The 13,897-nt window shown below is 43.8% G+C and overlaps 1 protein-coding gene across 9 annotated transcripts in view; it reads right to left on the bottom strand.

Annotated features, from left to right (window-relative positions):
• LOC139380518 (tensin 1b) overlaps positions 1-13,897 on the bottom strand; it is a 291,929-nt gene that overhangs the window by 109,145 nt on the left and 168,887 nt on the right. For 7 of the 9 annotated variants that reach the window (XM_071123243.1, XM_071123242.1, XM_071123244.1 and 4 more), the window contains one exon: positions 1,515-1,553. The exons of the other annotated variants lie outside the window; for them this stretch is intronic. In XM_071123243.1, the coding sequence (XP_070979344.1) occupies positions 1,515-1,553 (39 nt within the window). The remainder of the gene's footprint in view (positions 1-1,514; positions 1,554-13,897) is intronic. 9 annotated transcript variants of the gene reach the window in all.

The raw sequence follows: 13,897 nt of genomic DNA, 5'->3' as shown, positions 1-13,897 counted from the left end.
GTAATCCCTCAGCAGCTATCCACTTCCTCCACACACAGACGCACACACACACACATCAAACGTAAAAGAAGTAGCCAATCATGAGTCATGTAGCAATCACTCTAAAATCCATCACTCTGCCTAGTTAGAGACTGCATAGCCTACTTACTCATGAAATGAAGCAAAATCAGAGGGAGAAAATAATGTATGCAAACCAAACATCTGTACAAGCAAATGGTACGAGTGTGAAGTTGTGGTATTTTCTCCTGTTTCCTGCTCTCTGTAAGGCCCTTTCGTCCAGCTGGACTCAGTTTCCTCTGGTAAATACTGCCACTGTTGTCCTTGAGAACCATATTTTGTTTTCACAACACAGCTGCTGTAGGCCTCCTGAGTAGCTTGCCGCTGTGTGTGTGTGTGTGTGTGTGTGTGTGTGTGTGTGTGTGTGTGTGTGTGTGTGTGTGTGTGTGTGTGTGTGTGTGTGTGTGTGTGTTTTCATGCATGTATGTGTGTGTGCACTTTTTCTCTTCTCGGTCGTAAAAAGACCATATGTCAGTGAATGTTTTACATCTTAGCTAATTAACGTTTAAGTGGGCAATCAGCAAGATGTTGGGTGTGATGTCTACCTCTGGGGTGAGTTGTCTTGGCATAGGGAGAGAGAGAAAATTACATGGAGGGCCATTTCACAAAGTGAAACCCCCCTGTAGATGACATACTGGGGAAGGAAAATAGATGAACCCCCAACTTTTGCCCTCAGAACAGCCTCAATTCGTTGGGGCATGGAGTCTACAAGAAGTCGAAAGCGTTCCACAGGGATGCTGGCCCATGTTGACTCCAATGCTTCCCACAGTTGTGTCAAGTTGGCTGGATGCCCCTTGGGTGGTGGACCATTCTTGATACACACGGGAAACTGTTGAGCATGAACAACCCAGCAGCGGTGAAGTTCTCGACACAAACCGGTGCGCCTGGCACCTACTATCATACCCCGCTCTTGCCCATTCACCCTCTGAAAGGCACACGTACACAATCCATGTCTCAATTGTCTCAAGGCTTAAAAATCCTTCTTTGATCTGTCTCTCCTTCAACTACACTGATTGAAGCGGATTTAACAAGTGACATCAATACGGGATCATTGCTTTCACCTGGATTCACTTGGTCAGTCTTTGGCATGGAAAGAGCAGGTGTCCTTAATGTTTTGTATACTCAGTGTACATTGCAGGCCACTCTGTCTTTCCAAGGATTAGAGTAAATGTATACACGAGACGTGCAGAGAGGGCAAATAATTCCACATCCAACAGAGAATCTCAAACCCAGACCAAAAAAGGTAATGCAGCAACATGATGTTGTTTTTATTGCCCTTGCTCATTCGCTTGATTCCCAGAACCCATTCCCTGGATGTTTGGAAGAGATTACTCCACAATACATACTTTGACACACTATTACTGACATATTTACATTGAGCAATTATATATATATATATATATATATATATATATATATATATATATATAAATATATATATATTATTTTAATCTTACCAGCTCATAGTTAGTGGCAGGAACACAGGATGAAGACACCTGGAAAAGAAAATGAAGAAAATGTTGTATGTTGCAGATTATGCGTAAGCATACAGTATACAGACAGTTGATACCTGATTTAAACTCTCAAAATTTGACCTGTGTGATACTGAGCATTAGTCCTTTGTTTTTACTGTATGCCTCAATATAGTATATAGTACATTTCCCAAAACTAGTACATCTTATGAATGTGTATCAATGTGTATGTGTCTATAGGTATATCACAGGAAGAATATGACAATACCCTAGTGATCAAAATGTCTTCACAGAGATACAGACAACAGACCTAAGAGATGATGTACAGTTCATTTTAGAATAGAATGATTGGCTGGGAAAAGAGAACAATATGCTAGCATTGAGCTCTGAGCCAACCTCAATGGACAATATAATAACAAGTTCCAACTGTGTAACAGTATGCAACAAGTGAAAGGTAGCCTAACTGCTAACTCCTAGCAGCAGTTAACTAGCTTATCTTAGCACCAGAAAGTCAATGATGTTTAAAGGCGATTGTGAAGCCTACTGGAACCCATGATCTGCCAAGGTTGGCGCTAACCTCTAATCCGATTAGCGCTCTAATGGCTGCGACAATCAATCCCAGAGTTCCCGAGCAGAAGCACGAGGACTGCGAGGGGGTAAACAGGAAGAGGATAATAACGAGGGACTCAAATAGAACACTGAGGTGAACCGTTTCCACATGAGGACAATCAGCCAAACAGTAAGTTGTCAGTGATGTTCCCTTCCTAAAAAAGTCTATCTTTCACTTAATTTTCAAACAAAAGACTACTGTAGGAAAGGCTAAATTAGAAGCAGGAGACAGTAACTCCGATTCAATCAGCTGTTGACCTTTTTCACTTGCTCATCTCTCTATCTCTCTTTGCCTTACACCCCCCCACCGCCACACACACACACACACACACAAACACACACACACACACACACACACACACACACACACCCACGTTCTCTCTCTTGCTCTCGTAACAGGGCCGTCCGTCAATGCTGGACCACTATCTCTGTTTTAGTGCTAAAAGGTCAGCTGTAGGCTATCGGGGCTGTTAGCCTTTAAAAGCCCTGTCATACACAGAGGCAAATCCTTGACTAATTGTCCCTTGCGGTGTGAACAGAAGACTTATGGGTTCTTGGGGTCTGCTTTATGTTTACGCTAAAGCTAGCACATTCCTTTCTGTCCACATAAAAAGCCTGAACAGTCTCTAACAGTCCACACCAAAACTCCCCAAATGTTGCTTCAGGCAATGTAAAGCACCGCAAATAAATACAATGGGACAAATCTGTCACGGCAGAGAGTAAATCAAGGATTATCCATCGCTAAGCCCATACAGTGGTTGATCTGCAATTCTAATACCGAGCGTGCTACTTCTTTGTACTGTAAGCAAAAGCCTCTTTCCATAGCGCAGTTGTTTTCACAATGCATGGCAGCAACGACTCAATGCTTAACTCTCTCTATTGTGTCTGTTTCTGATTTCTTTGTTCATAAATCAATGGAGTTTTATTCGTGAAGCTATAAATGGAATGTGCAGATTTTCTAAACTGACTAAGGCATTACCTTAAAACGTTGGGACAGTGAAGGTATAACTGCGACAGTGGTGACTAATTTGCAGTGAAGTTTCACAAACGCACAAGAGGTCTACACAAATTCACCTGAATGCCCATTGGTCCTTACAACAAAGCAATCTCAAGATCTTCAGGGAGCTCAAAGTCAACTGGATGTTTTCAAGCTAGAAATTCACACTGGACATTGCTAGTGTGACTATACAGCCAATACACATGTTGATTGGATCAAGCTAAAAGCATCACTGGACGGTAGCCATTGGGGTGTGAGTCGGCTTATTGGATTCACAAGGTTATATCAGATGCGTGGGTCACGTTGGGTCATCAAAGTCCTTGTCGTTTTGGAGGCCATTACTCAAAACCCTGATGGAATAGAGGAATGCGGACTGTAAACAGGAAAGCATTGCTATCTGATACCAGCAAAAAGAGGTGCATAGTAGTTAGTTGAGCATGTATAGAATGTAGCATTTGTAGGGAACTATTTAAATACAGTGTAAACCAAAATAAATGCTGTATCTCTGACTAATGACTGACTGTAACCAGATAAATCAAGTAGCATGAGGACAGCTCCATGGAATGCCACTTGTCTCTTGGGAAAGGCTGCAGTTATTATTTAGAGGTGCTGTGAGTTGACAAAGTACAGTATCTCAGCCTGGTTCAAGTCTCCGCACTGTTACCCTCCTCAAATCACCTCAACCATGCCTGCCCATGTCTGCACCTCACCCCCCAACCCTCCCGTTCACTCCACACACTGACAGCTGCCCCCTCCATGCCTCTCAGCTCATCCAAGGACTCCAAGGGGCCTGGGGAATGTCTGAGCCCCGCTGAGGTGCCTCCTCCCTCGGCCTGGCCCATCTCATCACATGGCCCCACTTCACCCCCAGGCTCCTGCTGCTAATAGTTAAGTCCACCTGCAATCAATAACCACTCCGACACCTTGTGGGTTTCACCCGAAATTCCCGCCCATTTCCACTTGCCCTGCAATCCTCCATGACCCTCCCTTGAGTGATGCATTTTCAGGGTCGGATTGGTATCGAGGATGTGCTTATCGAGGTTGCCGTGAAGGGCATATGCTGGTGGGGGAATGGAAAGTGGTCTTTGGGATTGGTTCACAAATCAGTAACACTTGACAAGTGTGTTAAAGCAAGTGCTCTATACTGAGGATTAACAAGGCTAAGGGCTAAGGCTAATCTCAGTCAAATATCCTAATAGGCAGCAGTGGCATGTATTCATTGACACCAAGGGAAGCCCCCCCCCCCCCCCAAAAAAAAAAACCTGTAGGCTATTATTCGGGTACTGTCTGGTACAAACGAGTATCACATTGTACCAGAGTCTAGGTCATTAACAGAAACAACTTGAATTGTTGCATCTCGTTGTGTTGTTGTCCTCCGGTGGCTAGCTAGCTAAATTATCCATGGATGGAGATAGGGATTTGGACTTGTGGTTTTACTTAATTCTCCTTACTGGCCAATTATTATAACGGCTATTCTGATCCAACCATTAGTTTAATATGTAGCTAGCTGTAGAAGGCTAATGATAACTAACTAACGTTGCTTATGAATGGAAGCTAGGCTAGCGACCAAGCATTTTAGCCAGGTAGCCTAGGACAACAAAAAATAAAAGTGTGTACTGTATGACAGTGATAGACCGTTTTGTCAACATGAAAGAGAAGAGGATGGCATTGACATTTTTCTACAAGTAGGGTGAGTCAACATGTTTTTCTACGCACACACATGCAAGCAAACATAAATCAGAACCATGGACATCCACATCATATTTAGGTTATGTTGATTAGACTAAATTGAAGTGATTTGATGATGTTGAAATAATTATATGGTGCTTGAATAGTGGAGGCAGCTCCATTTTTCTTTGCAACTTGCGGGTAACTCTCTGTGGTTCTAAATCAATAGTTGTTAGGCATATGAACTAACAGGTTATAGAGCAAACAACACAATTATCACAACACATTCAGTGTAAGTTGTATTATGGCTTTTTTTCAGGGAGGGGGGACGACACTTGGCTTCCCCAGTGATTTTAACCACGCACCGCTACTGACAGGCTGACCAATGCACTATGAATCACAATGAGTTCCTGTGTGACAAAGTTCAATGATGGCCCTCAGCAAAACATTTATTAAACATGAATGCAATTTAATGGATTTTAACACAGCTGGAGGGACACAGACTTACTTATTGAGTAAGTTCGACAGAATACCAGAAGAAAAGGTAGGACAATTGACACAAAGCCAAAAGGGCACGCATGTGTGTCTATTCAAACACTCCCTACAGCCAAGTGATGGCATTTCAGATGTGAGACAGTGTGTATGAATTCCAATGGGATGACAACATTTGGACTAATAATCTTGTAAATGCGTAATCCTTGACCCCTTCGGGCTCCTTACTTGGCCACAATAATGAGAACCCACAATAGGCTAGATTGAGACAGAACGGAAAAGGTCTACCCATAAAATATTAACTCAGATTCTACCCTAGGTAGCCATTTCCATTCAGTTGTACTCTTGGCTTTAGAGGCCAACTGTAGCACATAGTTTAGCATGCATCTTGTAGCCTGGCAGGTGGTCAAAGAATAGGCACAGAGACTGTTAAGAGAAGGACCAGGTGAACACTTAGCATTGGGCCCACCGCAGGTCAAACCGTAGGTAACCGCACTGAGAAAATATTAAACTGAAACTCTCAAAACTAGAAGTAAGTAAGTGCAGAAGAGAGGGAGAAATGAGTAAAAAAGAGTTGGAAATGTGAACAGATTTGCAGGTGGAGAATGGTAAGGTGTGGCATAAAGAATGGAAGGAGAGCCTCAGTGAGCCTCCAGGTGACTTTGAGAATACAGGTGAATAAATATAGTTGCATTCATAATGATTTATTAAAAAATATGTCATACTGTAGGGCAGGGGTATTCGAAGTCGGGGTCGCGACCCCATACGTGTCAAGGCTGTGGGTAACTGGTGAAAGTAGTCAGGCTCAGGAGAGCGGAGATGCGTGGACAAGGTATGTAATACAAGATAACACCAGTATAAACACAATACAAATGTGCGGGAAAAATACCGGCACCATGAAATAAATGGGCGTAATAACAAACCCCGGCAACAAAATACCAGCCGTCCGTAACAGCCTGAACAATAGAACAAATACGCACACAAACATCGGGGAAACCAGAGGGTTAAATAATGAACATGTAATGGGGGAATTGAAACCAGGTGTGTAAAAAACAAAGACAAAACAAATTGAAAATGAAAAGTGGATTGGCGATGGCTAGAAGGCCGGTGACGTCGACCGCCGAACGCCGCTCGAACAAGGAGAGGGACCGACTCCGGCGGAAGTCGTGACAATAAGGGGGAAACGAGGTGGGGTCGCCCCAAAAAACAAACAACTACATTTTATTAAGAGTTCAGACTATTGTATGGGACAATATACAATGTTTTTGAGAAACGCAATTCGACAATTATTTTGAGTAAATGTATTTATTGGTTGCTTTTCATTTTGACAAGAGATTATTTGTTGATGTAAAAATCTAAATTTACAAATGTTAAAGTTGTATCATTAAAATATGGGGTGGGGTCGCAAAGAAATTATTTGCTGGAAAAAATGGGATCCCCCGCCGAAAAAGTTACCTTCTTTTCTCTTTCTCTCTCTCTGGTTACTTTCTATCAGGACATTGTCATGCCTTTAAGGACCTGGGTAACAGTTTCAAGTGGAGGATGCAAGTACTACATTTACAGTGGTGGAAGGAGAGGAGGGACAAAACGTTTCAAATCAAATCAAATCAAATGTTATTTCCAGTCCACTTTAGTTAGCATGGGGGAAAAACATAAAGCCTTTGTCAGTGTATGGGTGCAGGGACAGCCATGACCGTGTGTTGATGCCATCGAAGTGTACGAACAAGTGCAATATAATAAAGGGTAATTGTGTTGTTGCATTCTGTACATGCTTGTGTTAACAGCATTAAATCACGGTCAAATTCCCGCAGACAAAAGTCCATGGCAAATGGCTCTGTCAGTACTGGATATATAGTCGTTCATTGCTTACAGGGGAGGATGTACAAGCATTGTATTGTGTTGAGCTACTACAGATAACTACAATAGATAGATTTGACTTATCTGGTTATTGATTTTTTTTAAAACAGTTTAGGATTGCTCAGTTTGGGTTGATGGCTCGGGATCATGGCTTAGCTTGCGTTGATAGTCCCGCGGCCACAAGTGGTCAGAGAAAAGAAAAAGTAATCAAACCTTCTCTTCACAAATTGTTTGATTGTGGCAGTGTGACAGGTGAGCTGCTTGTGCACTCCAGTCTACCATTACAATGTAATGAATCAATCGTGGTGGGTCAGGTGAATTTCCACAGCGACAAAAATGGGGCATATCACCACTCAAACCTTCAATCCTCTGGCACTGGCATAAACACAAGGCTGCTCCTGAGTGCTTTAATGTTTACCCAGACCCAATACATCCATGCATCTGGCAATTCCTCATAGAAATATTCAGTGTGCAAATTCAATTTACTTGGCGTAACCAATAACAGAGGGCTTTCCGTAGCAGGGGTATCTTAGTTTGCAAGATTCTGTGTTAATTTGGACTTATTGGGTATAAACAATAGAGAAAGGAATGAAGTGGAATCGCTGGCCCATGTGCCAGTGCCCATTCCCCCTTCAGAACATTCCATCTGAGCAACAGCTATGCGTTCCTTTCTCTTTTTTCTTTCAGTGTGAAATGTAGAACATCTTTAGCTGACTGCCAAGCTCTGATCCATCCCACACTGACTACATAACATTGTTTCCCTTCTCAAAATGTATTTAGCTAGTATTTTTCATATATATCTTATTCTCACTTTCTATCTACGAACGAACTAAATATACTTTCCTGCAACCGGCCTCACCCAATGCGGTACGGATCTGCAATTTTTATTCCTTATTACTGGAACTTCCATCAGAAGCAAGCCAGCTAACTAGCTTCTAGTCTTTGTTAGCCAACGGCTAGCGGTCTTCACCTTTTTCTCGGTCACCAGCCAGCCAGCGTTAGCTCAGCCAGCCTTAGCTCGGACAACACCTGCCAGTCTGCACAGTGCGATATCAACCCAGAGCATATTGGACTGATTCTCTCAACCATATCACCGGATTCCTGCCACTCTGGATCAATACACCGGATCATTGCAGCTAGCTAGCTGCAAATGAGTGGCAACTGTTAGCTAACGCCTCTGTCCCGAAACAACCCCGGCTAGCCTTGAGCTAGCCTCGAGCTAGGCCCATATACCAGCTAAATCTAGGGCTAAAATACATCCTTTGCCAATAGGCCTAGACCATTTATTGTCGACACGGAGCCCTGCCGATCCATCACGACTGGACTGCCGACGTGATCACCCGATGTGGTCTCAACAGGCTATTCTATTACGATGTCGCCGAAGAACCATCTCCTAGCCCCTGAACGCTGTGTCCTCTGCTTGCCTAGCGTATTAGTGACTAGCGAATGGCACCCTGACTCAACTATTGACCTTATGATCACTCGGCTACACAGCTAAAGCCCCCTGGACTGTTTCAATAACATGGTACCTCATTTTGTTTACCTGTCGGCCCCAGGCTCAAACTCAGGTCCTGTATGTAACTAACTGACCCACTCTGCCCATTCATTGCCATTTACCCGTTGTTGTCTTAGCGCTCCTGATCAACACCTGTGATTGCTTTACGCCTCTCTCTAATGTCAATATGCCTTGTCTACTGCTGTCTTGGCTAGTTCTTATTGTTTATTTCACTGTAGAGCCCTCAGTCCTGCTCAAAATGCCTTACATAGCTCTGTTGTCCCCCACACAAATGCAGAGACCTCACCTAGCTTAACTGGTGCCTCCAGAGACAAAACCTCTCTCATCGTCACTCAAAGCCTAGGTTTACCTCCACTGTACTCATATCCTACCATACCATTGTCAGTACATTATGCCCTGAATCTATTCTACCACGGCCAGAAATCTGCTCCTTTAATTCTCTGTCCCAAACGCACGAGACAACCAGTTCTTATACCCTTATCCTACTCCTCCTCTGTTCCTCTGGTGATGTAGAGGTTAACCCAGGCCCTGTAGCCCCCAAATCCACTTCTATTCCCCAGGTGCTATTGTTTGTTGACTTCTGTAATCGTAAAAGTCTTGGTTTCATGCATGTTAACATCAGAGTCTCCTCTCTAAGCTTGTTTTATTCACTGCTTGAGCACACTGCACCAACTGTGATGTCCTAGTCATGTCTGAATCCTGGCTTAGGAAGGCCACAAAAAATCCTGAAATTTCCATCCCCAAATACAACATTTTCCACCAAGATAGAACTGCCAAAGGGGATGGAGTTGCAATCTACTGTAGAGATAATCTGCAGAGTGCTGTCATGCTATCCAGGTCTGTGCTCAAACAGTTTAAGCTTCTACTTTTAAAAATCCAAGTCTCTTGCCGCTTGTTATAGACCCCCTCAGCCCCCAGCTGGGCCCTGGACACCATATGTGAATTAGTTGCCCCCCATTTATCTTCAGAGTTTGTACTGTTAGGTGACCTAAACTGGGATATGCTTAACACCCCAGCCGTCCTACAATTTAAGGTAGATGCCCTCAATCTCACACAAATTATCAAGGAACCTACCAGGTACAACCCTAAATCTGTAAACACGGGCACCCTCATAGATATCATCCTAACCATCCTGCCCTCAAAATACACCTTTGCTGTCTTCATCCAGGATCTCAGCGATCACTGCCTCATTGCCTGCGTCTGTAATGGGTCCGCGGTCAAACGACCACCCCTCATCACTGTCAAACACTCCCTAAAACACTTCAGGGAGCAGGCCTTTCTAATCAACCTGGTCCAGGTATCATGGGAGGATATTGACCTCATTCCGTCAGTAGAGGATGCCTGGTTATTCTTTAAATGTGCTTTCCTCACCATCTTAAATAAGCATGCCCCATTCAAAAAATGTAGAACTAAGAACAGATATAGCCCTTGGATCACTCCAGACTTGACTGCCCTTGACCAGCATGAAAACATCCTGTGACGTACTGCATTAGCATCCAATAGCCCCCGCAATATGCAACTTTTCAGGGAAGTTAGGAACCAATATACACAGGCAGCTAGGAAAGCAAAGGCTAGCTTTTTCAAACAGAAATGTGCATCCTGTTGCACAAACTCCAAAAAGTCCAGGGACACTGTAAAGTCCATGGAGAATAAGAGCACCTCCTCCCAGCTCCTCCCAGCTGCCCACTGCACTGAGGCTAGGAAACACTGTCACCACTGATAAATCTGAGAATTTCAATAAGCATGTTTCTACAGATGGCCATGCTTTCACCTGGCAACCCCTGGCAACCCCTACCCGGTCAACAGCTCTGCACCCCCCACAGCAACCTGCCCAAGCCTCCCCATTTCTCCTTCACCCAAATCCAGATAGCTTATGTTCTGAAAGACCTGCAAAATCTGGAAACCTACACATCAGCTGGGCTAGACAATCTGTACCCTCTCTTTCTAAAATTATCCGTCGCAATTGTTGCAACCCCTATTACTGGCTTGTTCAACCTCTCTTTCATATCGTCTGAGATCCCTAAAGATTGGAAAGCTGCCGCGGTCATCCCCCTCTGCAAAGGGGGAAACACTCTAGACCCAAACTGTTACAGACCTATATCTATCCTAAACTTCCTTTCTAAAGTCTTTGAAAGCCAAGTTAATAAACAGAATCCTGACCACTTCGAATCCCACCGTACCTTCTCCGCTATGCAATCTGGTTTCTGAGCTGGTCATGGGTGCACCTCAGCCACGCTAAGGTCCTAAACGATATCATAACCGCCATCGATAAAAGACAATACTGTGCAGCTGTCTTCATCGACCTTGCCAAGGTTTTCGACTCTTTCAAACACCACATTCTTATCAGCAGACTCATCAGCCTTGGTTTCTCAAATGACTGCCTAGCCTGGTTCACAAGCTACTCAGATAGAGTTAAATGTGTCAAATTGTCTGGACCTCTGGCAGTCTCTATGGGGGACTTTTCTCTGTATATATCAATGATGTCGCTTTTGCTGCTAGTGATTCTCTGATCCACCTCTACGCAGACGACACCATTCGGTATACTTCTGGCCCTTCTTTGGACACTGTGTTAACAAACCTCCAGACGAGCTCCAATGCCATACAACACTCCTTATGTGGCCTCCAACTGCTCTTAAATGCAAGTAAAACTAAATGCATGCTCTTCAACCGATCACTGCCCGCACTCGCCCGCCCGTCTATCATGAATACACTGGATGGTTCTGACTTAGAATATGTGGACAACTACAAATACCTAGGTGTCTGGTTAGACTGTAAACTCTCCTTCCAGACTCACATTAAGCATCTCCAATCCAAAATTAAATCTAGAATCGGCTTCCTATTTCTCAACAAAGCATCCTTCACTCATGCTGCCAAACATACCCCCATAAAACTGACTATCCTACAGATCCTTGACATCGGCGATGTCATTTACAGAATAGCCTCCAACACTCTACTCAGCAAATTGGATGTAGTCTATCACAGTGCCATCCGTTTTGTCACCAAAGCCCCATATACTACCCACCACTGCATCCTGTATGCTCTCGTTGGCTTGCCCTCATTTCATATTTGTCGCCAAATCCACTGACTCCAGGTCATCTATAAGTTTTTGCTAGGTAAAGCTCCGCCTTATCTCAGCTCACTGGTCGCCATAGCACACACTCCAGCAGGTGTATTTCACTGAAAGCCAACTCCTGCTTTGGCCGCCTTTCCTTTCAGTTCTCTGCTGCCAATGACTGGAACGAAATGCAAAAATCACTTATATCTCCCTCACTAAATTTAAGCATCAGCTGTCAGAGCAGCTCACAGATCATTGCACCTGTACACAGCCCATCTGTAAATAGCCCACCCAACTACCTCATCCCCATATTGTTAAAATATTTTTTTGCTCCTTTGCACCCTAGTATCTCTACTTGCACATTCATCATCTGCACATCTATCACTCCAGTGTTTAATTGCTAAATTGTAATTATTTTGCCACTGGCCTATTTATTGCCTTACCTCACTAATCTTACTACATTTGCACACACTGTATATAGATTTTTCTTATGTGTTATTGACTGTACGTTTGTTTATCCCATGTGTAACTCTGTGTTGTTTGTGTCGCACTGCTTTGCTTTATCTTGGCCAGGTCGCAGTTGCAAATGAGAACTTGTTCTCAACTAGCCTACCTGGTTAAATAAAGGTGAAATAATAAAAATAAAAAAAACATTTAGCAACACTGAAGGGCCAGGCAAGGGGATGGATGTGAGTAACATCTTAGAGAGAGAGAGAGAGAGAGGGAGAGAGAGAGAGAGAGAGGGAGAGAGAGAGAGAGAGAGAGAGAGAGAGAGAGAGAGAGTGCACATGGCAGAGGGGTGAAAGAGGGGTGTGGAATAGAGCAGGCTTTGACACACTCTAATTCCCTGCCATGTTTATTCTCCCTGGCGAGGAGAGGCCTGCTGCGTCTTCAACAGGGCCGCCTGTTCATTCTCACTCCATCTTTGTTTGGCAGAACTACTGTCACATGGCAGAGAAGCTATGCCTTGTTTCTTTTGTTACTGCACAGTGAGGTCACACTTCCTCCAGACTCTTCAGGATGACATGTGGGATCAAGTCTTATTTACCAATGAGGTGATTTGCACATTGCCATGTTTTTATTGTTTGGCAAATGGCCAAGCATTGAGAACCCCATGGAGACAGTGAAAGAGGGGAAAAGGGAAGGCAGAAACAAGGAGAGCAAGAAAGTGGTAGCCTGATCACAGATCTGTATGTGTGGCCATAGGAGTTGGCAAGACAGCACAAACTGATCGGGGAACAGGCTAAAAAGGTTGGTTATTGCTTAGGATACAGATAACAGAGGGGAAGGTGAAGGTTAATCTCCAATCACGAGGGAGACTTGTGTGTATGATGGTAATAGTGGATTCCTGCAATGAAACAATATCAGAGTCACAAGTTATTTGAACATGACCAAGCAATGGAAGAACATAATGCCCATATGATCAAATGTAAGAAAGTAAAATGCGATAGGTACGTGTATGCGTATTTCATTGTAGTACACCTTATTGTAAAATGCAATGTATTGTATCGTGTTGTAGCTTATCATAATATGTGTAAGTCTAAGTCTATTGGGATATGGCAACATTAGATTACTCACCCTTGGTTCCCCTGAGCTGACAAACAGTACTATAACTCAATTTGACTACCATTGCCTTAGTCAAGCCTTGGAAAGCAATAGTTATTCTCTCAGGGAGCTGTGGCAGGCTGAGACAGGCTAGCACTGACAGGCAGGCAGCCTGGCTGGCATTTAGCACATTTGTGGAGAAGAGTTATGGGGATACAGAAATCCCCTTCGCGGGCAGGTGGGCTGGTTTGATGCTCCGGGTCTAGTTTTGGAAACACGGTGACAGCAGACTAACTGGCACAAAACATGAGTTATCTCTCATTGGCGTCTGAGGTCTCTGGTGAGATAGATGGGTGAATGTCTATGCCTTTCTCTATCCCTCATACAGACATGGGTGCGCCACACGACAAAGACACGCGTGCATACACACATGCTGAATAAGTACAAACTGTTCACACACACTCCCTTATAACCACCATTTTGTTTGCACACAATCGCTCAGAATTGCTGATGTGCAAATAAATAAGTCCATAATTGACTCCATTAGAGCAATATTGATACAGTACATACACATCTCTGGGACGCCAACTGCATACCTTCGCTCAAATAAGCATTAATCACCGCAGTTT

The sequence above is a fragment of the Oncorhynchus clarkii genome, chromosome 22, assembly GCF_045791955.1.
Source record: "Oncorhynchus clarkii lewisi isolate Uvic-CL-2024 chromosome 22, UVic_Ocla_1.0, whole genome shotgun sequence".
Classification (NCBI taxonomy): Eukaryota; Metazoa; Chordata; class Actinopteri; order Salmoniformes; family Salmonidae; genus Oncorhynchus; species Oncorhynchus clarkii.
Note: the sequence above shows the minus strand (reverse complement) of the source record. Positions and strands in the feature narration are given on the sequence as shown.